At 48.6% G+C, this 23,229-nt stretch overlaps 11 protein-coding genes across 11 annotated transcripts; 3 read left to right on the top strand and 8 right to left on the bottom strand.

Moving 5' to 3' along the window:
- Positions 1-370: 370 nt before the first annotated feature.
- On the bottom strand, positions 371-1,645 carry N7462_010612 (acyl transferase/acyl hydrolase/lysophospholipase; the record flags this gene model as incomplete). Its single annotated transcript, XM_057082326.1, has 3 exons — positions 371-962; positions 1,165-1,398; positions 1,452-1,645. The coding sequence occupies 3 exons, from the start codon at positions 1,643-1,645 to the stop codon at positions 371-373; spliced, it is 1,020 nt and encodes a 339-aa protein (XP_056929366.1).
- Positions 1,646-4,427: 2,782 nt separating this feature from the next.
- On the top strand, positions 4,428-7,241 carry N7462_010611 (putative translation elongation factor EF-1 subunit; the record flags this gene model as incomplete). The annotated part of the gene is made up of 6 exons (XM_057082325.1): positions 4,428-4,659; positions 4,772-4,840; positions 5,057-5,755; positions 5,808-5,981; positions 6,033-6,866; positions 6,946-7,241. The coding sequence occupies 6 exons, from the start codon at positions 4,428-4,430 to the stop codon at positions 7,239-7,241; spliced, it is 2,304 nt and encodes a 767-aa protein (XP_056929365.1).
- A 1,031-nt stretch (positions 7,242-8,272) lies between these two features.
- bipA (Hsp70 family ATPase KAR2) lies at positions 8,273-10,432 on the top strand (the record flags this gene model as incomplete). The annotated part of the gene is made up of 3 exons (XM_057082324.1): positions 8,273-8,451; positions 8,525-8,689; positions 8,761-10,432. 3 exons carry the CDS (start codon positions 8,273-8,275, stop codon positions 10,430-10,432), a joined length of 2,016 nt encoding a protein of 671 aa, XP_056929364.1.
- A 305-nt stretch (positions 10,433-10,737) lies between these two features.
- Positions 10,738-11,993, bottom strand: N7462_010609 (uncharacterized protein; the record flags this gene model as incomplete). The annotated part of the gene is made up of 2 exons (XM_057082323.1): positions 10,738-11,399; positions 11,492-11,993. The coding sequence occupies 2 exons, from the start codon at positions 11,991-11,993 to the stop codon at positions 10,738-10,740; spliced, it is 1,164 nt and encodes a 387-aa protein (XP_056929363.1).
- A 446-nt stretch (positions 11,994-12,439) lies between these two features.
- On the bottom strand, positions 12,440-13,086 carry N7462_010608 (DUF967 domain protein; the record flags this gene model as incomplete). Its single annotated transcript, XM_057082322.1, has 2 exons — positions 12,440-12,994; positions 13,060-13,086. The coding sequence occupies 2 exons, from the start codon at positions 13,084-13,086 to the stop codon at positions 12,440-12,442; spliced, it is 582 nt and encodes a 193-aa protein (XP_056929362.1).
- A 538-nt stretch (positions 13,087-13,624) lies between these two features.
- On the bottom strand, positions 13,625-14,773 carry N7462_010607 (TauD/TfdA family dioxygenase; the record flags this gene model as incomplete). The annotated part of the gene is made up of 1 exon (XM_057082321.1): positions 13,625-14,773. The coding sequence occupies one exon, from the start codon at positions 14,771-14,773 to the stop codon at positions 13,625-13,627; it is 1,149 nt and encodes a 382-aa protein (XP_056929361.1).
- A 678-nt stretch (positions 14,774-15,451) lies between these two features.
- Positions 15,452-17,152, bottom strand: N7462_010606 (amino acid permease; the record flags this gene model as incomplete). The annotated part of the gene is made up of 1 exon (XM_057082320.1): positions 15,452-17,152. The coding sequence occupies one exon, from the start codon at positions 17,150-17,152 to the stop codon at positions 15,452-15,454; it is 1,701 nt and encodes a 566-aa protein (XP_056929360.1).
- A 1,528-nt stretch (positions 17,153-18,680) lies between these two features.
- N7462_010605 (putative C6 transcription factor) lies at positions 18,681-19,953 on the top strand (the record flags this gene model as incomplete). The annotated part of the gene is made up of 3 exons (XM_057082319.1): positions 18,681-19,024; positions 19,076-19,520; positions 19,690-19,953. 3 exons carry the CDS (start codon positions 18,681-18,683, stop codon positions 19,951-19,953), a joined length of 1,053 nt encoding a protein of 350 aa, XP_056929359.1.
- A 53-nt stretch (positions 19,954-20,006) lies between these two features.
- Positions 20,007-21,293, bottom strand: N7462_010604 (zinc-dependent alcohol dehydrogenase; the record flags this gene model as incomplete). Its single annotated transcript, XM_057082318.1, has 4 exons — positions 20,007-20,491; positions 20,557-20,635; positions 20,695-21,068; positions 21,143-21,293. 4 exons carry the CDS (start codon positions 21,291-21,293, stop codon positions 20,007-20,009), a joined length of 1,089 nt encoding a protein of 362 aa, XP_056929358.1.
- A 756-nt stretch (positions 21,294-22,049) lies between these two features.
- Positions 22,050-22,633, bottom strand: N7462_010603 (Phospholipase/carboxylesterase/thioesterase; the record flags this gene model as incomplete). The annotated part of the gene is made up of 2 exons (XM_057082317.1): positions 22,050-22,378; positions 22,459-22,633. 2 exons carry the CDS (start codon positions 22,631-22,633, stop codon positions 22,050-22,052), a joined length of 504 nt encoding a protein of 167 aa, XP_056929357.1.
- An 81-nt stretch (positions 22,634-22,714) lies between these two features.
- N7462_010602 (uncharacterized protein) lies at positions 22,715-23,102 on the bottom strand (the record flags this gene model as incomplete). The annotated part of the gene is made up of 2 exons (XM_057082316.1): positions 22,715-22,876; positions 22,923-23,102. 2 exons carry the CDS (start codon positions 23,100-23,102, stop codon positions 22,715-22,717), a joined length of 342 nt encoding a protein of 113 aa, XP_056929356.1.
- Between the last annotated feature and the right edge of the window lie 127 nt (positions 23,103-23,229).

Genomic DNA, 23,229 nt, shown 5'->3' with positions numbered 1-23,229 from the left:
ACTTCTCCCATCCTCCGAGCTCATACGTACCAGCTCCAACCCAGCCACCCCCATTAACCCCCAGTAACCCCCCGTTATACATGTTCCTAAATCCAAAAGTCCCCTTGTCGGCTGTTTCGACTTTCCATTTCTGCGAGTGTTCGTCATTTCGAGGTCTCAGCTTCACATCTCCGTCGAGATTCACAACTGTCAGGGTCTCATCATCAGTAATAGAGAGGCGGTAAATCTTTCCTGCTTCAACTGCTGGGATTGATGGGGGGATTGGCTGGGGGGTTGGTTGGAGGATTGGCGTGTCTAGGTATTTCTTCAATCAGCAGTGACCGTGAAGAATTCAACGTTGATTCCAGATTAGAGACCGGATTAGCACATATTAAGATTCCTTCAGCTTCTGCAATCGTTCCTCTAGATCGTTGGCCCGGGATCTTGAATCTTTGTTTGGTAAATCTTGAAGGGGCGTAGGAACATCGAGCAGAGCGCACACACCTTGTGTGAGTTGCTTAGCACAGGAGTCGACCTTATAACCCACTTCCGCTTGATTTATATAGCGATCAGTCAATCGCTTTATGTGACGCAACTGCCCAGACTCCTCGAGTCCTATGTCGCCAAGCCCAGGTACATTGAAACGAAAATATCTGCCAGCTTTCGCAGCCTCTGCTCCATTTCTTCTGTAGAAATCATCGGCAGTTCTTTCCGTTTCTGTTGCGAGACGGGCTAAGTCCTCGGCGACCGTGGCAAGAGACGGTTGCCATTTCATAATTTTCTCAAGGCCAGTCCCAACACTGACGATGAGTTGATCTCTTCCCTCGAACACTTCACTTGCCTCGCTATGAAGAAGTTGAACAGGGTTGTTGTACAGAAGGCCACCATCAGAATATGTGTTGCCATCAACCTTGATCGGCTTGAAGTATGTTAGCGCCGCTGATGTCGCCCGGCAGGCTTGCCAGATATGCATCGTTTCGAGCCTGAACAAAAAGATCTGAGTTACTTTTCAGGCGAGATTAACGAGGTAGGAGTATATCTGACTCAGCCTTCGATCGAAAAAAGTTTCGATAATTTCTTAATATCGCTACTTCATTGCTTTCTTGAAGGTGAGCTACGACAAAGCTATTGGCTTTTAGTACAGTATCGGTAGGCTTTGCCTAGCTGAATTGGCAAACAGCTTACACTCGACAGCCAATGTTAACCTCATTAAAGAGCATTGTTTCCCATTCGTCACCAATGATTGATTTGATAGCATCCTCTAGAGGCTGAGTTTCGAATTGAGGTCCGACGGTAACCGTGCCTTTCACTCGACCTATAAAATTTTTCTCTGTGAAGGCACGTTGTGCGAGGTTCTCGTATGCGGCCTTGCAGTCTTTGATAGACATTCGCAATCGTCCAAGCATAACCGCAATCAGGCTAAGAGTATTGAGCTCTGATCTAGCGGGGAAAGCTATATCAGGGAAACTAACCCTCCTGTGCTAGTTCCTCCAATCATATCAAACATTTCCCATGGCTCCTGAGGCGGAAGGTTCCGTTTTTCGCGCTCTTTATTTGATATATCTATCACCTGCTCCAGAAGAACCAAGGCAGAAAGCCCCCGAACCCCTCCGCCATCTATCGCAAGAAGTTTAACCGGCGCTTGTTCGGCGGTAGACGATGCCATGGCCACTAGTTCTTGTTCAAAGCAGCACTCTCTCAACTGTGAGCAACCAGATGACAATACGTCAGAAGGCCAGCTATATTGCCGAGAGGCGGGAGGTAAGCGGAGAGGATGGTGTGGGACTTGGATAGTAATGGCAATGCCTGGTAATAAATAATATGAGACATGATATACAATAGCATCAATAGTTAGCTAGACGATTCAGGGTCTATATTTTTATACTTATTATTGCTTCACAGGTATTGACGTCACCATCATAAGGCTTGACTTTGGCTATCGGATTCATCTAGTTGGCGTATAGCTTTTCGACATTCCTCAATACCGCAAACGTCAAACCTAAAGGTCATTGTCTACGGCCTTCGCCACAGCTTCATGAAATAAATTTAATGAAAGAAATGTAGACACTTTAAGCCCCGATGATGCATACTTTTAAGGTTCTCTTAGGGAAAGTCATTTATGGATCGAGATGGTCTAGATTTCCATCGAAGTATAAAATGGATGACCACCTAATGTGGAACTAAGCGGTGTGTAATAGGAAGCTCATCCAAGATAGATTCCCTACCCAAGGTTAAACGTAGGAAGTGCAGGAGTGGCTACCAAGCTCCCAGGATGTCCCCGAGCTAGGCCTCACCAGAACCCAAACCTTGCCCATGGGCCGGTTCGGGTCTTAGTCAGCAAACCCGTGGTCCTCTTTTAAGAACCCGACCCAGCGACCAAAACGGGTACCCGTAACAACAGTAACTTATGACTCAATCCTGCTTTAATTTCGGTAGGTCGAGGCCAGCAAGGTAGCGCACCGCAGTGTGTGTGCACGGCAGTCACCAGTGCTGTTAGATCTTTCGTGGTATAGTGCAACAATACGATACGTGAGCGTTGAACTGGAAGCTTCTACTAACGGCTCTCGATACATTACCTTCGACCAAACGCTTCACAATATCTTTCTTTCTCCTATATTCCATACAAAGTGACAGGCTAGTTATTCCAAGATAAACGTCTGAAATTAGAGTTGTCTATCATTGAAGTCAGGACCACTCCTCACCCAACGATTCCGTAGTCCGATAGATATGCGCCTTGTGCAAACAGCAGCTGCGAAACTGATGCAATACAAAATTTACACTCGGATGACCCGCTTGCCGATGGACCAAAATACTGAACCAGAGCGCTCTAAAGCAAGCCTGAAATGCAGGCAGGGTGAGACGGATCAGCCAACACACCACCACACACCACGATGAAGGGCGGCCTCCAAAAGAGGAAACAGACGCTGTCTGAGCGTGAAGAGCAGCGGGGTGATATTTCTCCCTATCAGAGATGTGATGCTATATCTGTAAAGATTGTGTAAAATGAAAGACATCCTCTGATCAGGCACATGCTATTGTAGGCTGTTTCCCCACCGCAATATCTAGAACTTATCAATCTTTCCCCAAACCTCTTTACATATAATATTGGATGGTGAAATCTTATATTCGTACGACTTAATGTCATGCAATCTGCTTTGAGAATTCTGTCACTATATTTGATAGCGTTCCTGTCTAGCTGAATTGAGCAATTATCTAGTATCTATACCAAGAGCGGAGGGCCTGCCATATACTAATTGTCAGTCGGTCGCAGGTGATGATCTATTACTGGTCTAGCACTAGGCTCACAGGCGGGACTTCCTAGAGTCAGAAATAACACTGGGACTTTCAGCATAAGAAATGAGGAAGCCTTCAGGTGTTGTTGTTGGCTTTCTTGCGACACAACCAGGATTTTAAGGCTACCTCTAGGTTATGTATACTGGTCAAAGTTGAATTTAGTTAGGTATTTGGAATTATCTGTTGGGTACGAGTGTCTACGACGGATATGAAAGTCGTTACAAAGACCATTGGGAGTATATAAGCAGTCATTGACTTACGCTCAAGAGAAGGGAGAAGAAAGGTGGTAATAGTCTATATCGACGCGAGATTGGGTAAAGTAAATCTCTTCTGTTTGTACTGCGGTGGAAGATGAGAATGGCGGACAGCCAGCTAAACATTGAATATCTCTGTATGTTTAAACGTGAAAAAGTGAGGCTAATGCATGATTGGAGAGAAGGTGAAGAGGGTAGAATAAGATCGATCTGAATTTGCCAACACTCTGAAGAACACCAGGTCTGTTGCTCCATTTGAGCAACGCGAGCCGAAGATCAGCTTCTATGACCTTTTGACCTGATCAAGATGAAATGAAACATACAACAACTATTGTATTTTGGTTGAAACAAGCTCCACATACACACCCTGTGTTTTCTGTGAAATTTAATCCCACATATCTTATGACACTGGCTGGGCGTATTTGTGTCCTGGTTTGGATTCTCGGGGTCTGGAGACTGGTGAGTACACCTTCCATGGGCCAAAATGATGCACCCTGTCAGCCTTCTGAAGGCCGCTGGGCGGGGGGGGAGGGGGCTGTATTCATGAACTGTTAATCTGTTGAGCGAGGGATGGCAGCTTTCATACGAAGCACACTTAGTCCTTCGAGTCCAAGACCCGTCAGTGTAGTGCCGGTGGGGAATGACGTGGGCCGCACCGCTTCGACCCAACGAACACCCGCCTGCGCTCTCATCTTCAACAACCCCCTCCAACTGAGAATCACCCTCAGATTCTGCCTCTCATTCGTCAATCATCACCCCTGTAAATTTTTCTCCTCTTTGTTTCTAGGTCCTGCATTGTACTCATTCACCTGCTTCGCTACCCCACCCCGAGCCCCCCTCCTCTTCGCCGCCAAATCGCGATCACCTTTCCCCCCCCGCGCCAGCGAATTCTCGCCCTTCATGTCGAGACATCGCGTGAAAAATGTTGGCTATGATGACGATGACTACTACGACGATGATGAATATGAGTCCCCTGATCCCGACGAGCAGGAGTTCCTGCAGCAGTGCACTGCGGCGGTCTTGCAACAGCTCCGCGCGGGGCTGCCGTCGATAACGGCGACGAAGGAGGAAGTTCAGGAAGCTCTTTGGCACTACTATAACGATATAGAAAAGTCGGTGAACTACTTGAGGGGTATGTCTGATCCCTATTCAATCTATACGGGCATAGAGAGTTATACTCGAACGTATCCAAAGGCCACGAGATGACTCAGAATGAGGCTAATTGAAGAACTCGATGCGGGCAGGCAAGAAGGAAAAGGAGATAAGAAATCATCAAGCCCCGATTGCGACACCAAAGCACAAGGGTCAATCTGGTAAGTAGCATCGTTCTATTATATTCGTGGATTGAGTTGTGGCTGGGCTCGGGAAAACTCCGTCACAAGCGTTTCAAGCCTCGCAATTGATGGCGACAAGGTCTTCAAGGTGTGTAATCGAGGTCCCCTGTTACTTTAAACCTGGCATCCGATCGCTCAAAGACTTCAAACTGACACCACCGCGAAGTTTGGCCACTGTTCTAACAGGTTTCTCAGTGCCGGCATACCCAGCGCCCCCATCTTCGATAGCGCATTTCTCCGCCGCAGATTTCTTTCGTGATTGTCCCTGGCTCAATGTTCCTGCGCACCGCAAGGCTGATATCCTGGTCGAGCCTGTATACCCTCGACTTGGTCTTCTGGGTGGTGCCCCCGAAGCTGGCGGCAAAGTGTCCAAGCTCGCGGCGCTGGCTGCAGCGAGGAAGAAGAAGGAAGGCGAAAAAGCCGCGGCAACACTGCAGCCTGATTGTGCAGAAGCACCTTCACCAAAGCTTCAGGGGACTCCATTATCCCTAAGTCAGAGATTGGCTGCCAGTAAACCCAGGAAAGCCGCTGAAGCGAATGGGACTCTGCGACGATTGGGGAAATCAGGCACGTCTACACCGATACCAACTGTCAAACACATTCCACCGGAGACCCACGAGATAACTCCGCCACCTCAACCTGAAACAACTGAAGAGGAAGAAAATAACCAGCCTGAGCCCGAGCCGCAGGCCCCTGATATGCGCGCCTCGCCTTCCATGTTTGCTAGCGTCATCCTTGGGAATGCAAAAGGGCCGACCGTGGCCGAGCCTAGCCACTTGGATTCAAACCACATGGATCTACTCAAGATCTACGGACAGGACCACGCTGAACCTTTTGACTTTGCAGGCCCCAGCCCGGATGATATGGTGCTGAATGCGCAAAATACAGCAAAAGGTTTGGCGATCCGCAGAAAGGTTTAAAAAGCCGCTCGCCTAATAACGTCTAGGATTCAAATCTAAACCCGCAGCCACCAAGGTGGCGGATAAGAAAGGTGATCTTGCTGGAGGCATGAAGGATCTCTCCGTGGAAGAGAAAGTGACTGTCAAGAGCAAGAACCTGGACGTCATCGCTGAATACAACAAGTCTAAACGGAAGAAGTCGGCGAACTTTGTGGTTATTGGTGGGTTCTACCTGAGCGATTAGACCGGCGAATCAACTGACCAATATCTAGGGCATGTCGACGCTGGGAAAAGTACACTGATGGGTCGGTTGTTAGCAGACCAAGGAGCGATAGACCAACGCACGTTAGACAAGTATCGAAAAGAGGCTGAAAAGATCGGGAAGGGGTCCTTTGCCCTAGCGTGGGTGTTGGACCAGGGCTCCGAAGAGCGCGCTCGTGGTGTCACTATTGACATTGCCACGAACAACTTCGAGACCGAGACCACTGCATTTACCATTGTCGATGCCCCTGGCCATCGTGACTTTGTCCCCAACATGATTGCGGGTGCCAGCCAGGCCGATTTTGCGGTGCTGGTGATTGATTCTAGCGTGGGCAAATTCGAGTCTGGTTTGAAGGGTCAAACGAAGGAACACGCTCTGCTGGTGCGCAGCATGGGAGTCCAGCGGATCATTGTTGCCATTAACAAAATGGATGCGGTGAAATGGGAGAAGGGCCGGTTCGAAGAGATTGAACAGCAAGTTTCTTCATTCTTGACGACCGCTGGCTTCCAACCCACGAACATCTCGTTCGTGCCCTGTTCGGGCGTCCTGGGAGACAATATCACCCGACGTAGCACAGCCCCTGAAGCATCGTGGTACAGCGGCCGGACCTTGATTGAAGAACTCGAGACGTCAGAACCGTATGCGTATGCGCTCGACAAGCCGCTCCGCATGACGATTGGCGATGTCTTCCGGGGCGGCGTGCAGAACCCCATTTCCATTTCGGGACGGATCGACGCCGGTAGTTTACAGGTGGGCGACCAGATTCTCACGATGCCCAGTGGGGAAACAGCCTTAGTCCGCAGCATTGAGGTAGACAGCGCGCCCAACGACTGGGCAGTCGCGGGTCAGAACGTGGTGCTGAACCCTGGCGAACATTGACCCCGTTCACCTGCGTTCTGGCGACGTGATCTGCCGCGCTTCAGCTCCTATTCAGACCATCACCAGTTTCACCGCAAAGGTCCTTGCCTTTGAGCATCTCATGCCCATGCTCGTGGACATTCATCGCGGTCGTCTGCATGTGCCTGGCCGAATCGCTAAGATCGTGGCTTCCCTGGATAAGGCCTCCGGGGCGGCAATAAAGAAACGGCCAAAGATCGTGGCCCCGGGGACGGTGGCGCGCGTCGTGGTGGAGATGGACCAGGCTGTGCCCTTGGAGGCGCCGACTCGCATTGTCCTCCGCACGGGGGGATCGACCGTGGCTGCGGGACTATTGGAATAGCAGCCTGGATTCCCAGGTCAAGCATCCATCTTGAACTGTATACGTGTACAGATTATACCTGCATATCAACGGCCCTTGTGGGCAAGAATCCCATCATGCCCTCCTTGGTAAAAATTTAGAAATATACTATTTCAGACTCTGTCTCTTGAACCCCTCCGAGCCCCTGGTTCCTGGCCCCTATACGACGTGCATACTTTTCTATACATACTTTGACCCCCGGTCTTGTGAGGCTCGGTAGATCTCTCTCCCCCTGGTCCAGGATCTAAGAACCCCCATGCTTCATGATCGACCACATATTCAGATTCCACTTCTCGCAAGTGGCGAAAGGATTTTGCCATCTGGGGCCATCAGACATGACTCATGGGAATACGGATAATTTTCTTCCATTTGCCTCGACTACTGTGAGCCATAGACGTGGTACAGGCCACTTGTCTGGTTCCCTCGATATTGAAACGTGTCTTGGCTGGAACCCGCTTCAGTCGAGGGCACGTACGCTTAGCTGCTTCTAGTAACTTCGACACCGGTGGCCGCTTTTGATTGGTGGACGACGCGCGCCTTCTGCGGCCAGGGGTCTATCGTCCTTTCCCGATTTGGGTTAGTGGACATCTATATCGGGAAGGCGGTGACCATCGTTCCCCGACGGGCCCTGACTGCGGCTGAGTCAGCTCCTGCAGCCCGCCTCTGAGCCAATCAGAATGCGAGGAGTGACCTCTGGGAAAAGGCCAGCATGGCCGCTGCGCGAAGCCAGTCCCTTCGTTTCCATACAAATGGCCCTGTCGTTCGTCTCTTCTCTCTTTCCCCTTCTCCATTCCCCTCCCTCCCGGGTCCCTCCCGCCTAGTCACCAATCTTGAGGGTTTTTTTTTTTAAAGTCTCGGCCTTTCGGTATTGACTTCCGACCTCGCCTTTGAAGCTTTCGGATTCGGCATATTTTTCATTGGCCTCTTCGTCCTGCTGGAGAGGACTGATCCCCGACCTGTGATTGCTTCTTTTGTTTTGCCGCTCCCTCGCAATCTACATATATTCACTCACAATGGCGCGACTTGCCTCTCGCGACGGCGCGTCCAAGGGCTTCACCTGGACCACCGTTTTTTACCTGCTTCTTGTCCTGATTGCGCCCCTGGCGCTCTTCGGCACGACCGCCCACGCCGAGGAGGACTCCGTGGAGAACTATGGCACTGTGATTGGTATTGACTTGGGAACTACTTACTCGTACGTGACGGCTCTGCTGTTCTACTGGGGACATGGCTGTGATTGATTTCGACTAACTCGCGCTTTCCTACAGTTGTGTTGGTGTGATGCAGAACGGCAAGGTCGAGATTCTCGTCAACGACCAAGGAAACCGTATTACTCCCTCCTATGTGGCTTTCACCGATGAGGAGCGTCTGGTCGGTGACGCCGCGAAGAACCAATACGCCGCTAACCCTACTCGCACTGTCTTTGACGTTAAGTAAGTTTTGTGCCCATGTGGCGTGAAGGAGAAGAAAAAGAAGAAAAAAAAAATTAACATCTCTCTCATAGGCGAATGATTGGCCGCAAGTTCGACGATAAGGACATCCAGAAGGACACCAAGAACTTCCCCTTCAAGGTTGTCAACAAGGATGGCAAGCCGATGGTCAAGGTCGACGTCAACAAGACCCCCAAGACCTTCACTCCCGAACAGATTTCCGCCATGGTCTTGGAGAAGATGAAGGATATCGCTGAGGGCTACCTGGGCAAGGCCGTCACTCACGCCGTTGTCACTGTCCCCGCCTACTTCAACGACGCCCAGCGTCAGGCCACCAAGGATGCTGGTACTATCGCCGGTCTCAATGTCCTCCGTGTCGTCAATGAGCCCACCGCCGCCGCTATCGCCTACGGTCTGGACAAGACTGGTGACGAGCGCCAGGTCATTGTGTACGATCTTGGTGGTGGTACTTTCGATGTCTCTCTTCTCTCTATCGACAATGGTATTTTCGAGGTCTTGGCTACCGCTGGTGACACCCACCTCGGTGGTGAGGACTTTGACCACCGTGTCATGGACTACTTCGTCAAGCAGTACAACAAGAAGAACAATGTTGACGTTACCAAGGATCTGAAGGCGATGGGTAAGCTGAAGCGCGAGGTTGAGAAGGCCAAGCGTACTCTGTCTTCCCAGATGTCGACTCGCATTGAGATTGAAGCTTTCCACAACGGCGAGGACTTCTCTGAGACCCTTACCCGCGCCAAGTTCGAGGAGCTGAACGTCGATCTCTTCAAGAAGACTCTGAAGCCCGTTGAGCAGGTGCTCAAGGACGCCAAGGTCAAGAAGTCCGAGGTTGATGACATCGTTCTTGTTGGTGGTTCTACCCGTATCCCCAAGGTCCAGGCTCTTCTGGAGGAGTACTTCGGTGGCAAGAAAGCTAGCAAGGGTATCAACCCCGATGAGGCTGTTGCTTTCGGTGCTGCCGTTCAGGCTGGTGTTCTTGGTGGTGATGAGACTCTCTCTGAGGTCGTACTCATGGATGTCAACCCCCTTACCCTGGGTATCGAGACTACTGGCGGTGTCATGACCAAGCTTATCCCCCGTAACTCCGTCATTCCTACTCGCAAGTCGCAGATCTTCTCTACTGCGGCCGACAACCAGCCCACCGTGTTGATCCAGGTCTTCGAGGGTGAACGTTCGATGACTAAGGACAACAACCAGCTCGGCAAGTTCGAGCTTACTGGCATTCCCCCGGCTCCTCGCGGCGTTCCTCAGATCGAGGTCGCCTTCGACCTGGACGCTAACGGCATCCTGAAGGTCAGCGCCAGCGACAAGGGCACCGGTAAGGCTGAGTCCATCACCATCACCAACGACAAGGGCCGTCTCTCCCAGGAGGAGATTGACCGCATGGTTGCTGAAGCTGAGGAGTTTGCCGAGGAGGACAAGGCCATGAAGGCCAAGATCGAGGCCCGCAACGGCCTGGAGAACTATGCCTTCAGCCTCAAGAACCAGGTCAACGATGAGAACGGCCTTGGCGGTCAGATCGACGAGGACGACAAGCAGACCATCCTGGACGCTGTCAAGGAGGCCGTCGACTGGCTTGAGGACAACGCCGCCTCTGCTACCGCCGAGGACTTCGAGGAGCAGAAGGAGCAGCTGTCCAGCGTCGCCTACCCGATCACCAGCAAGCTTTACGGCTCTGGTGCTCCCGCGGAGGATGACGAGCCCATGGACCACGATGAACTGTAAAATTATCTTTGAGGCATTACCCCTGGAGTTTTCTTTATTTGTTTGCTTTTTTTTGTGTGTCCTAGTCTTACTAAAGATCTAGCACGGGTTGCCCCCGTTGCTTGAGCCTGGTTCAGATTCAACCGGCTCCCAAATACCATGATACCTTCTGCATACAAACTATTCCTCTTTTCCTCGCTGTAGTTGATAGTTGATCAGGGCTAAGGCTACGGTTAGTCGGATATGCTCATAACACGTCCTTGAAAATGCAATGAGATCATGCGATGCTAGTTGTAAAACAATGGGTATATAATGCGCATGAGAATTCAAATGCTTCCATAAAATTTCCCGCCCCTGTATTGCTTCTGTTTGATCCCCAACTGCTGACCCCTGACTCGTCGGTCCGGTTTAAATTCAGGAGGCTCTTGCTTCCATCCAGAATATTCTCCCAGAAAAGGAAACTCCGCGAGCTCTCCAAGTGGAGCTTCTTTCCACCCGATGTATTCCCATAGAGTTGGAAAATCGGAAAGATGAGACTCCAGTTTGGTCAAATACCCTAGATCCCAACCTTTGATTTCTAGGCTCGCAAGTGAGAAGCGCTGTTGTCCAATCGCACGGTGGAGGTCATCGGGTGTGTATGGCTTTTTTTCCCAGTCTTCGAGTTGCTCATCTTCCCAGTCGGAAAGAATAGGTTTTCTATGGTCAAGTTTGAGATGTGTCAAAGCACGCGGGAAAGTGAGAACCTTCTCCAGACACTCGAGGTTGATATGGGATTCCGTGATTGTCAAACGACGGAGATTTGTTCTCCCTCGAAACTGTTCCAGGTTCAGTGGTTCTTCAAGAGGTATTTCAGGATCGGATGGGCCGAGATTTACTCGGCTCAGTGTTAAGTCTTCTAGGTTCTCGATTAGAAAGACAAAACCAATCTCGTCCAGATGCCAGTCAGAACCAGAGTCGGAGCTAAGACCTACGATTAGGTTGAGGGTCACTATGCAGTTTAGTATAAACCAAATAGGGAGGTCCATAGCTTCGCATGTCCTGCAAATCTATAGACTCTGAGGTAAAAAGCAAAGGACTTACGTGAACGAAGGCTTTGAAGAGCCCTCTCTCGTGGTGGTGTGAGAAGACTCGCTCGCTCGAGAACGGTATACATATGATCTTTTTTGTCGCTGCGCGTCATGATGTATTCTTGAATAGTATCTGCAATAGACTCCGAGCCGCATCCGCCACTGATCTCCAGCTTTCGCATATTGGGAAGTTTCTCCAGGAATGGAGCAACATTGAATGTATTCAGCATACCACACGCAGGAGCAATTCTCTCTCCGCGCACGTAGACTTCCCGTATGAGATGACCGTTCTCTTTGAGGTGCTCCCGAAAACGCTTGAGATCATTATATTTCAATCTGCGGAGAAAGCCCTCCATATCAATGTATGTGTCGTGGTATCTCCACCGCTGGGCCAAATTGTTGATCGCACGACATGTTTTGCGCATCGATCTGAGGTCCTGCTTGTTGCGGATGGCCCCAATGATCTGATCTAGGATCTCCGCGGGGAGCTTTTCTAGCAGCAGTGATGAGTCCATTGTCGGATCGAATACCATGGAGACTAGTAGGAGGTCCGACAGATTTTTAAAAGGGTGAGCCAGCACTTTCAGGCCGGTTAGGTATAACGAATCTGGGGCATTTGAGAGGGGCCTGTGGCTGTGCGGATCCGTGTCTATGCGTGCGATCATCTATATAGGCGTTTTCCAACAGCGAATGAGTCACTAAGCGCTGGCATTCAATTTTGGAAATAACGCACGCATTATAGCCCCAGTGTCCAATTATGTTGCATAGAAGGGTGGATTGTTTGTTATTTGACACAGATATCCAAATGTATTCGCCGTTCGGCAAGGTCACGGTCGTCATGATATGCCCGAAGCGCCATGTATAGCCGATGTAAGGTCCCGGCTTTCCCCCAGTGTGAACACCAAGCTATGCATCCAAACATCTGACCTATCACATTTCATCACATAGCCCCGACTAAAACCTAATTTCCTTGCGCGATAATCTCCTTGATCGTCTCGGCTACCACCGCATGATCGTCCTCCTGTTTGAGGCCGCTGACAACCACCACCGCGACAATGCCCTCCACCCCGCGCACACGTATGGGGAACCCACCACCGTGAATAGCATACTCATCTGCGACGGCCCCACCATTGGAGCTGGCCAGGGCATATTTTTTGACAAACGCCTCTTCGATTTCATTGGCTGTTGCGCCGGTCGCCAGCCCGGACACCGTCTTCATGCGCATAGCCCAGCTCGACACACCCCAGCGAAGAACGGTGTTCCGCTTCCGCCGCACCCAGTTCTCATTATCGGGAATCGTCCCATTTTCTGTCGCACTCTGGAAAACGACATGGAGCGGGGTTCCTCCGCTGGTGGCCGTGGCCAGAGCGATGGAGATCAGGGCCGGTTTGCGCTGATTAGAGGGCAGGGAAAGAAGGCGTTCACGGAGAGCGGTGCCCAGGGTCCAGGCAGTCTCACTGGTAAAAGTACGGAAGATGTACTCATCGCTGGTTTCTTGAGCGATCAGAACTGCTGGCTGAGATTGAATGTTAGCCCTAGGGCCATTGGATTGAAGTGAGTTAGGCGCAGCGTAATACTCACATCGGTACTAGGTGCAGAAAGAGCCATTGTGAAGGAATTGAGGTGTTTGTTCTTGCAGAGAAGGAGGAGGGAAGTGAGTCAACGAGGAGGGTGTGAATGAAGAGGGAAGAGTGGGGTGTGCGGGATGCTTCCGGTGACGTCGGAGATAGGATGGACCTTCCTTTGCTTGGAGGGTGGAGCTATGGAGCTCTCGTGGGACCGCGGATGGAACTTCGCGGCGCCCATTTGTTCTAGAATTCTAGGAATTTACCTTTTATTCCCCTTTGCAATTTAAGTGTGTTCAATTCTTAAAAAGACACTCGTTGGGGATTTAATCGATAAAGACCCTAGCATACTTATTTTGTGTAAGCCCATTCATTGTACCACATTACAAGTTGGAATTAAACTCAAGACTTTGTGATCCAGCTACCTAATTATCTGCGTTCTAGTCATTCATGCCAATATAATGAGCCAAGACGCTTTGTGTGTAGCAAGTGGCAAACTTCGTGCCAGAAAAAAGGGTCTTGGAAAGATGAAAACGAGCGACGAAGCGCTTGTCTCGGAGAGTCGCAATCTTCCTAGTTTGTCATTCCGCTTCGAGAGGATAGGATTCAGGAGTGAGATTGACCTGGACACCTCCCCTCTTATTATAGCAGGAGTCAGCGAATGGCAGTGGCCATCCACCTTCCTCCTCACAAGTTGCAAGCCAGAGTCGTTGTAGCCAGCGTTTTTCGTCAATGTTATTGTCGTCCTTGTAGGCCGATCGGGCATGCAAGTTATGGGTATTTGTAACGAATTGGATGTCGCCACATTGTAGCGTCATCTCGAGGCACAGGCGATGACAAGTGTCCTCCATCACCCGGATGGCCTCGCGTTGAGCATCCGTATATTGTGGAAGCAGGCCAGCCTCCCAGAATCGCTGCAGAGCACCCACATAGTATGAATCCCATTTCATGCTCAGCTTTCCCTTGTAGTAGTAATATCCTGGTGTATTCATCCATTCTTTCTCTCCATCATTGATTTCGCCCTTGCGATCGTAGAACCACTGAACTTGGCACATCTGCCGCAGAATGTCTGGTCTTTCGCGTCGGAGGACATTATAGATATTATGAGTGGAGACGACCTGGGATTCTCCGCCCTCCATAGCCTGGCGTAAACAGAGAAGGCCAACAATGTCGCTCTCGTCCGAGTGGAAGGTTTGTGCTTGATGAGTACGATAGAGTCTGCCCTCTCCATTGACTTCCTTCCCCTCTTCCAAATCCTTGACGTGACCAAGCATATGCCCATGACGATTCTGACTGATTCGACGTCCGATGTAGGAGCCGAGGCCTAGGTACGCAATTGAAGCTTGGCGAGTGGTCCAGGACCGAACGGGAAGGCCGCGGAGGACACAAAACCCAATCCCATTGATGAGCTCATCTCGGACTTCAGCGAGAGAAGCCTTGAATTCAGGAGGCAGTGGAAAGGATGACTGGTCAATCTCCGACAGCTGTAAGTTCTTGCTCTCGGCATCTTTGATCGCCGCTTCAATGTGGAGTACCTCCTCTGGGGAGAATGGCCGAATCCAGTGAGATTCGTTCTTTTCAAGATCCTCTTTGGTCCATACAGTCCGGCCTGTCATTTTTTCAGGCATTGACTCAAATGGCGTCAAAAGTTCATACTGTGGCTCGCGTTGACCGGAGCTAAGGCCGATTCCATGACCCCATATTGTCTCTGTTGGCGTAATAGTCAGCATAGACATGATAGACAAGGAATGAATATATGCGGCGTGGGAAGGATGCTAATTTCCGCTTTGCAAGAAATGGGCCTGGGGGGTTGGGGGATTTGCGTGCTATTTTATAAGAGGATATCCTGACTAAAGATTGCCGTATGTTGTGTCAAAGTTGTTCACAGGCATTTTCCATTCGTATTAATAACTTTAGGTACATGGAGCGGAATCTAGAGTAGTTGTTTCCGCGATCAAGGTGCGTGAGGGGTCATTCGTGATCCTGCGATCGCATATGATAACAAGTGACTGGTGCGGGGGACGGAAGCCACGTACTTTTGGGATGAAGGCACTAGGTTGCGTCGGCTGAGGGGGTTGTGGAGAAATCCACCATTGGCTTGAAAAGCCGTGTTATCAGAAAATCCCGTCGGAGCTTCTTGTTCATTCTTGAGCAATAATGCATAAACAATTACCAGTAGGATATTATTGACATCTGCTTCCAGTGATTGGATAATCATGCCCGGTTAAACGAGGACTGTTGCTAGCGACTCTCTCTATTCGTATCGCATCGGATGCTCTCATTGCCAAAAACCGTGGAGCAGGATTGAATTTTAAACTAACAGCAGAATAGGCCTTGCTTTGATATAGTATTATTTTTGAAAGCCCATTTTCTTTCTCTCTAATCATCTGGCTAAGCATCGAGGGAGCTCAAATACTTTCATCTTTTATCGTAGTAGAGCGTGATGGCCAGTAGCGAGAAACGAGCCTTCTTAAACCTTGAAGCCTCTCAACCAATGATTCTTGAGGAATAGTTGTCACTTCATCCTCTTTAATCTCCTCTAGCCCGCTGTGTAAGTCAACTAAATGAGAGTCAATTGCCCATGGCTCCCAATGATGCCAAAACCTGTGCCCCAGATAAATCGCCACAAACAGCGGAAGGCCAATGTATGAGGAGAGAAAATCCGCAGTGGACCACTGCGAAGGGAAGAACACCGTGAATCCATTTAGCAAGCAGAGCAAGATAAACATCACCAAAGTGATCCATGACCCAATCGGCTGCAAAGCCGACCGAGCAACAAAGCGTTCTGCTGGCAATTTCTGGGTGTCACAAGCTTTGCGGAATCTTATATAGACGATTGCGCAGCAGACCCATGAAATGAAACCTCCGGTATTAACGAGATTCATCAGCCAATCGAACACATCAGCCGAAGAGGAATTAACATTCATGTAGGCCAGTAATGAAAAAAGCGAGCTTGTCGCGACAGCATAAATCGGGACCCCTTGCTTGGTACATTTCTTGAAGATTCGAGGGGCGTTGCCTTCAAGAGCCATAGAGTATAGCGATCTACTCGCCAGGTATAAGAATGAGTTCCCAGAAGACCATGCCGCTGTGATGATTCCGGCGTTAATGACACTATCGAGACCGGCGATCCCAGCATTTCGAATGCCAACAACCCATGGAGAAGATGCAGCTCCCGTTCCACCACTGGTCAGCGAGGAGGCATTAGAAGGGCAGATGACAGAAATTGCGACAGTGCCCCCAATGTAGAACACGATCAGACGCCAAAAGAAGTTTCGGGCAATTCGTGGAAGGTTTTTTCTCGGAGACTGGATTTCACCCGCAGTGACAACGATCATTTCGGGCGAAAAGGTGAACGGAAGAACACTGCTGATAATGGTGGCTAACAAAGCCACAAACCTTCCAGAATCCCCGCCCACAATCAGTGTATTGGCCGCCCCCGGGTCTTTCCAGTAGTGAAACCCGAGGCGTTGATGATTCGGTCCACCTCCCCAGAACAGAATGAAGGAGAGGATAATGAGGCCGATAATAAGCAAAACCTTGATGCTTGCGAACCAAAACTCAGATTCGCCATAAAATCGAACAGGCAGTAGATTGAGACCGACGACGAGAAGAAGCATGATTGTGATCCAGACCGCATTATTAAAACCTGGGTTCCAATAATTGATGACCATCGCCGACGAAGTCAGCTCAAATGGAACGAAGATTGCGAAAGAATAGAAATATAGCCATCCCATCATGAACCCCAGACTGGATGACACATAGCGACTCCCATAATAGTTCATAGCCCCACCAGACAAAGGCAAATAGGCGGAAATTTCGGTAATAGACACGAGAACTAGATATACCAAGGCCGACATGAATACATAGCTTCCAACCAAGAAAGCCGGCCCGCCCGTTGCCAATGTTTGACCTGAGCTCACAAATAATCCTGTACCAATAGTACCTCCAAGTGCAATAAATTGGGCATGACGAGAGGAGAGACCACGAGTAGTTGGATGCTCTTTGGCTTCCACAGCCTCAATTGACCCCTGCGCTTTATTGGACTGAGTATCAGTGTCGATCTTTTGGTCTCTATTATCCGCGTCGAGTGGGTGTAGTGATTCCATGGCGGAATGTTTCAGAGTCAGGGAAACACGGCTCAAAAAGTTCGTCGCGTAGGTTTTACATTCTTTTTATACTGCACTCCAGCTCAAGACATTCTAACGCCACCCACAGGAATGCCTGGGACTCTTCTTTGTGGGCAAATTTTCAGTGGTGAAAGCCATCTCTTATCAACGGCTTTATCAGGGACGCCTGGATGGTTGACAGATATCGCTGGCGGTTGCCCCGATCGGAGAACAGAGCGGGACACCAGTGGAGCCTTGGGACTTGGCATCTCGCTGGCCCTTGCCAGTTTCTCAAGATAATAAAACGTTCAAGGACAGAGTAAACATCTTATTGTAATTGGCAAGGAACACACCTTACCACCGAGGCTCTATCTTGGCTCTCAAGGATGGACGCTGTTGCTGCTATTATTGGCGCTTTGGTTTGGTACTTGGACTCTTTATAGAAGAAAATATACGTATATGCTGGTACGTAAGATTCTAGTTGGTCATGGGTGCAATGATATGGACTCTGCTGCGTAATTCTTGGAGATAAATAGACTCTAATGACCAATGAGATACTAGACTTTTGAAAGAAACAGAAAAAGAAAAAAAAAAGAAGAAAAGCGATGTCAGGTGCATTTACAGTGGTTGGACACAATGTTCTCTCCTTTTGATCTCTTTCTACTATATTTTAGCCGGAGTCTTCTAACAGGTATTTTGATAGGTACAACAGGATAAGAAGAATCATTTATGAGGGGAATTACAATGACCATCAATGCATTTTGAATATATTTTGTTAATCTCCCGCTGGTTAATCTTCTCATGATATTAATAGTTGTTAATATTGAAACTTCAGAAAAAAAAGAAAAACACATCGTTAGTAAATAGGTAGTAGCTGTCGCTAGTGATAAGATCTTTTTCTGACTATTTTCTCCCGAGGCAACTTGAATGGCAACCCCCACGAGGGTGGGGTTCTTGTTGTCGGCAAACTTGCCGGAAGTGCATGTCTTCCCCTCCGCCTCCGCATTCTAGTTTGCTGTTCGCAATTAACATCACAGCAGCAGCACCTATGCCGTCAAAGCCATCAAAGAGAGCGTGTGATATCTGCATTTTACGCAAGGTGAAGTGCAACGGCGCTTGGCCTTGTGATACTTGCTGTCATGCTAGCAAACAAGTCCCTTGTACTTACTTGAGGCCAGTGCGCAAGAGAGGACCTAAGATTCGACAGCTGGCTGCGAAGAATCATGAAAATAATGCTAGCTCCGGATTTCCAGAGTACCTTGGAGGCCAAATAGGAGGCACGCGTGGCTCTGCCTTTCAAGTTAATGGACGCCATGCCTCTGCTGCAGGGAAGGCCATTATCCCCCATCGGATATCAAAAGAATTTCTTGCATCTATTGTCCGTCTCTATCACCAAAATTCCTTTAGTGTATGGCCCATTGTGAATTCAGATGTGCTATTGGGCTATGTTGATGACATTGAACCGCAAAATGCGGGTCAGAGCTCAAAGAATGTGCATTGTCTTGTGACAGCACTTTGTGCTGCCACAATGGCCCAGTTACACCTCACTCCAATGATCGATGGTTCCAACGCTGTGAATAGTAAAACCATGGCCTATACATGTCTTTGGATTCGAGACAATTTTTGCGATGATCAAGAACCTCATAGTATGATCAAGATCCTGACCTTCTTTTTCTTGCATGTTTATCATGCGAAGGTGAATCAAAGAACTTCTGCTATGATGTACATACAAGAGGCTATTTTTATGGCCCAAAGCATGTTTCTGGAAGAAGATGATATGTCATCTCCAGAACCCAACAACGTCCTGGATCTGAATGATGATATCATTTCAAACAAAGAACTTATTTTCCCTCTGCTATGGGTCTCAGAAAGGTAATTCCATCATGATGAATTTTAACAGATACCTGCTAATTTATCGAGCAGAGGATATTCACTGCATCTCGGCGTAACCCCTTCATATAATGGAATACCGTCGTTGATGAATCTGGAGAATGGTGCTATTACCAACATTCATATTCGTGGTTTTCTTGACCTGGTAAGATTGTTCATCGCCTTCGATCATATATCTGTGACACATAAGTCGAATATGGGAGAAAATTCAATCACGGACTTTGTGATGATGGAAACTAAGCTATCTGCTCTGGGGCCAATCAAGACGGAAGTCTCAACCCGGGCGGCAGATTGCCACATTACACGAGAATGGATGAGAACTATGATATGGCAAGAGGCTTTGTCGCAGGGACTCTTGTCTTCCTCCTCGCCGAATACCATTATGACTTTCGGGTTTCCCGCACAAGTTGGTCACGATCTACTTCAATCCCTAAAATGGTTCTCTGAAGCCGATTTGCTACCTTTGGGGCGGGACCAGGTAAGATTACCGGATTGAGCATAAGTGAGGTTTTGAGTGACAATTGCGTTAGCTTTTAAAATGTTTCGAAGTGACAAACTCCTTGGCAGATACTATTCTTCTAAGTTCTGCTAGCTTCAATCGCGGGTTTGAAATGCGTCCGCAAGACTTTTTGCATGCTTTATACCAGAAGCTTCTGCCATTTTTGGAACATGATGAAGCTTTGAACTCCATACTTCGAACCAAGACTGCTGAAATTCTTATCACAGCACCGGCACGTCTACTAGCAATAGACCTGGGTCATGATATTCCTCAGTCTCATCGACTAAGAGAAAATGATGGCTATGCCATAAATATTGAGTCAAAACAAATGAGTGAAGATTCTTCTGTATTTGCCAATATTCGCAAAGAAATGGATAGCCCTGCGGGCGGTCAAACCTTGAATTTGTTATGAAACATCACTCCAAAATTGAAGCATCCCAGAATTATACTTCCAAAGCTGGAATTTTAATCGGAAATCTTAAGAACCACTCTTCCCGCAATATCGCCCTTCTCCATATTTTCATATACGTCCGGGAGGTCCTTGAACGGGCGCACCTTGATAACGGGCTTGACAACTCCTCGTCGTACCAAATCAACCGCCTCCATACATTCCTTTAAAGATCCGACAAGATTTCCAGTGATTCTCAATCCTTTAATCACAATCATACATATTGGCGTCTCGAGGCAAGGTCGGCCCGGAGGAATGCCAACACAGCTCAAACTTCCTCCGACCCGGAGCATTTCACAAGCATGAGCGAAAGCTTTGGAGCTACCTGCCGTTACAACAGCGGCATGAGCCCCTAAGCCGGTGATTTCGTGAACCCTCTTGACCGGATCCTCGGTCGCGAAGTCAATGAATTCCTCTGCCCCAAGACCAAGAACGAAGCCTCGTTTGTCAGTGCCGGTGTCAACTCCAATGACTAATGCCCCTTGCGCTCTCGCATATTGCACTGTGTCAATTGAGTGTTAAAAATTCTTGTCGAACATCTAAAACGGGGGTGTATGTCCACCGTACCTGCCAAGTGCCCAAGACCTCCTCCTGCACCGACAACGACCAGCCAGTTGCCAGGGCGAATGTTGGCGTTCAAAATTGCCTATCTATAGTCAATGGAGAGCTAAACGAGCTAATTTATTTTCAGTGTTTATAACAGACCTTGTACGCAGTTAATCCAGCACAGAGTACTGGACCCATCAACATTGGGTCGATATCATCCGGCAGAATTGTCAAATAGTCCGCATCAAGTGCAATATACTGCTGAAAACTTCCATCTTCATGGTGCAAGTGATTCGTGCTTTGCACGCAGTACTGTTCTGTACCAGCAAGACAAAACTCGCATCGGCGACAAATTCGACTCGAAAATCGGATTCCAACTAACACGCCAAGCTTAAGACCTGTACTGTGCGTGATGTTTGGCCCCAGTGCAACAATTTGGCCGATACCTTCATGGCCGCCTACATGTGGTAGCTTAATCTTCGTGATTGGATTACCATCTGGGCCAGCCGCAGTGCCGGCCTTCGTGTGGAGATCTTATTTGAAAGTGTTATTGTCATGCTTTTGCAGACTGGATGGCAGTTCTCCTGAATCGGGAAGCAACACATACCACTCTGACAGACACCACTATAGAGGACCTTGGCGAGAACTTCATTCGGTCCTGGATCTGGTACCGGGTAGTCTGTTTTGAATTCTACTTTGCCCCCGAGACTATTCACGAGTGCGACCATCTGGGTTTTGGGAATATCGATTGAGCCCATAATGACTTCGAGACACTTAGATGATAGGAAAGCGGAGGATTTGAGATGAGAGAATTGCCTAACGTGAGATAACTTTGCCTTTTTATATTGTTAATCGTGGGAGTAAATATTATTACTAAAGAGAACTGCAACGTGCGCTTCATAATGATCAGTCCTGACCGTGGTGATACACTTTGTCATGCCATCTTTTCAGCCAGTGAAATTGATACATCTACACTTTCGGAGTTCGTTTAGAGCCTTGGGAGACAATGTTGCCCCGCCGATCATGGATTTTGACTAATTCTGTGAGGGTGACCATGACCCCAGAGGGTCCAAGCACGGTTTCTTGTGCAAGAAAAAGGCCCAAACTCGGAGAAACAAGCTATTTCTCCAATATGTTCCATATGCTACGAGTGCCGCTCGATGTTTCTCGAGGTGATTTCTGCAATCTGCATTTCTCCGAGCTATTTCGCCGGGCGGGGGCGGGTCCGAGCTTCGAGCATCAGGTGGCGAACACATTCGTAGTCTTTTGCATGATTATTTCCCACCAGGGCAGGTTTTCTTACTTCAGAAATAGGACCTAGATCACTCAATATGGATATTAAAGCTCATAGATTTATGAAGCGTGTGAGGCAGATGCAACAAGACGAGGTAACTCATGAAAATGCTCTGTGAATGCCCAGTACATTTACTTAGTTTAGGAAAGTTTATATGGAACGGGCAACTCTGTGCTTTCACATACATTCAGTGCCCGGAATCTATGGCCTGATTACCAGTTCACAGTGGAATGCGGACATGGGCTTCATGAAATTTCAAAATGTCCTCAATTTGGTCTTCAACACGATACCAATGACCTAGTCCTTGATAGGGCTTCCATGTCACATTCATCTTAAGGAATTTTGAAAGCATGAAAAACATGTTGTCACCGAGGAGTATCGAAATCTTCTGATCTTCTGTGCCGTTACCAACGAGAAACTGTGTATGAAGTTGAGGCAAGTTCAACAATGACAGACTGTCCTCTGGTGATTGATCATTGGCAGGGATCAAAGGAAGATCAAGGACATCCCGAGTGCAGCCAACAGCTTGGATAATGAGAGGATGCTCTTCTTCGGCCTCATATGCAAATGGATTCAGCTAATCCTGAAAACGGCTGGGCTGCTGAAATTGATCTTTTTTCAAGTCAAACTCAATAAGGCCATTTGGATCCAATTCCTCATCAGGATTGCTGTCTTTCTCGTTTTCTCGCTTATGCCCTGGCCATCTGATCGAGCTTCACAGACATAATTTTCAGCCAATTCTGTGGGCTCGTCGCATCCGAAGATATCATATAACTGTTGTTCAAATGGTAACCATCCACTCATCCCTACAAATATCCCAAGGGATTGTGTCTCGGTGCCATCAGATCAGCCGCCCAACAGCGTAAAAATAGCGGCAGCATAGCCTTAGCTTATGCCCAACAGAATCACCTTTTGGTAGCCTCCCTCGCCTAAAATTCGAAACATCTGAGTGATCAGGGCACGGATGAATTCAGCAGTCTCATATAACCCATCGACTTGAAGGTCTGATCTCTGTCCAGGATGGCCAAGGGAATAATTATCAAACCACTGATGGATTGGTTTTCTTCTGAAAATCACTGCAGGCCGCTTCGACGCAGTTGAACAGATGAATTTCACAGTTTTGTAGATGTGAGAAGCTCAAATCAAAAGCGCCTGGGATTGCTCTCTTCCATGGAGTGAGATGAGTATCAAGATAAGAACCGAAGATATGATTTATTGTGGCTACTCGTTTAAAGTAGATTCCTTCCGCCGTTTTGTTTTCTCCATAATTCATCTCCCGTGAGATGTTTCTTTGTTTCCACTCTCATCCTAGGTCACACGACTTGCGTATGCCGCAAAAGCTTCTGGTCAGGTTGAAGACCCGAGCTTTGGAGAAGATCATATGTTCCTCGAGCCTAGAA

Source organism: Penicillium macrosclerotiorum, assembly GCF_028827735.1.
Source record: "Penicillium macrosclerotiorum strain IBT 26536 chromosome Unknown utg000010l_segment0_segment0, whole genome shotgun sequence".
NCBI lineage: Eukaryota > Fungi > Ascomycota > Eurotiomycetes > Eurotiales > Aspergillaceae > Penicillium > Penicillium macrosclerotiorum.
This window is presented reverse-complemented; position numbering and strand designations above follow the sequence as displayed.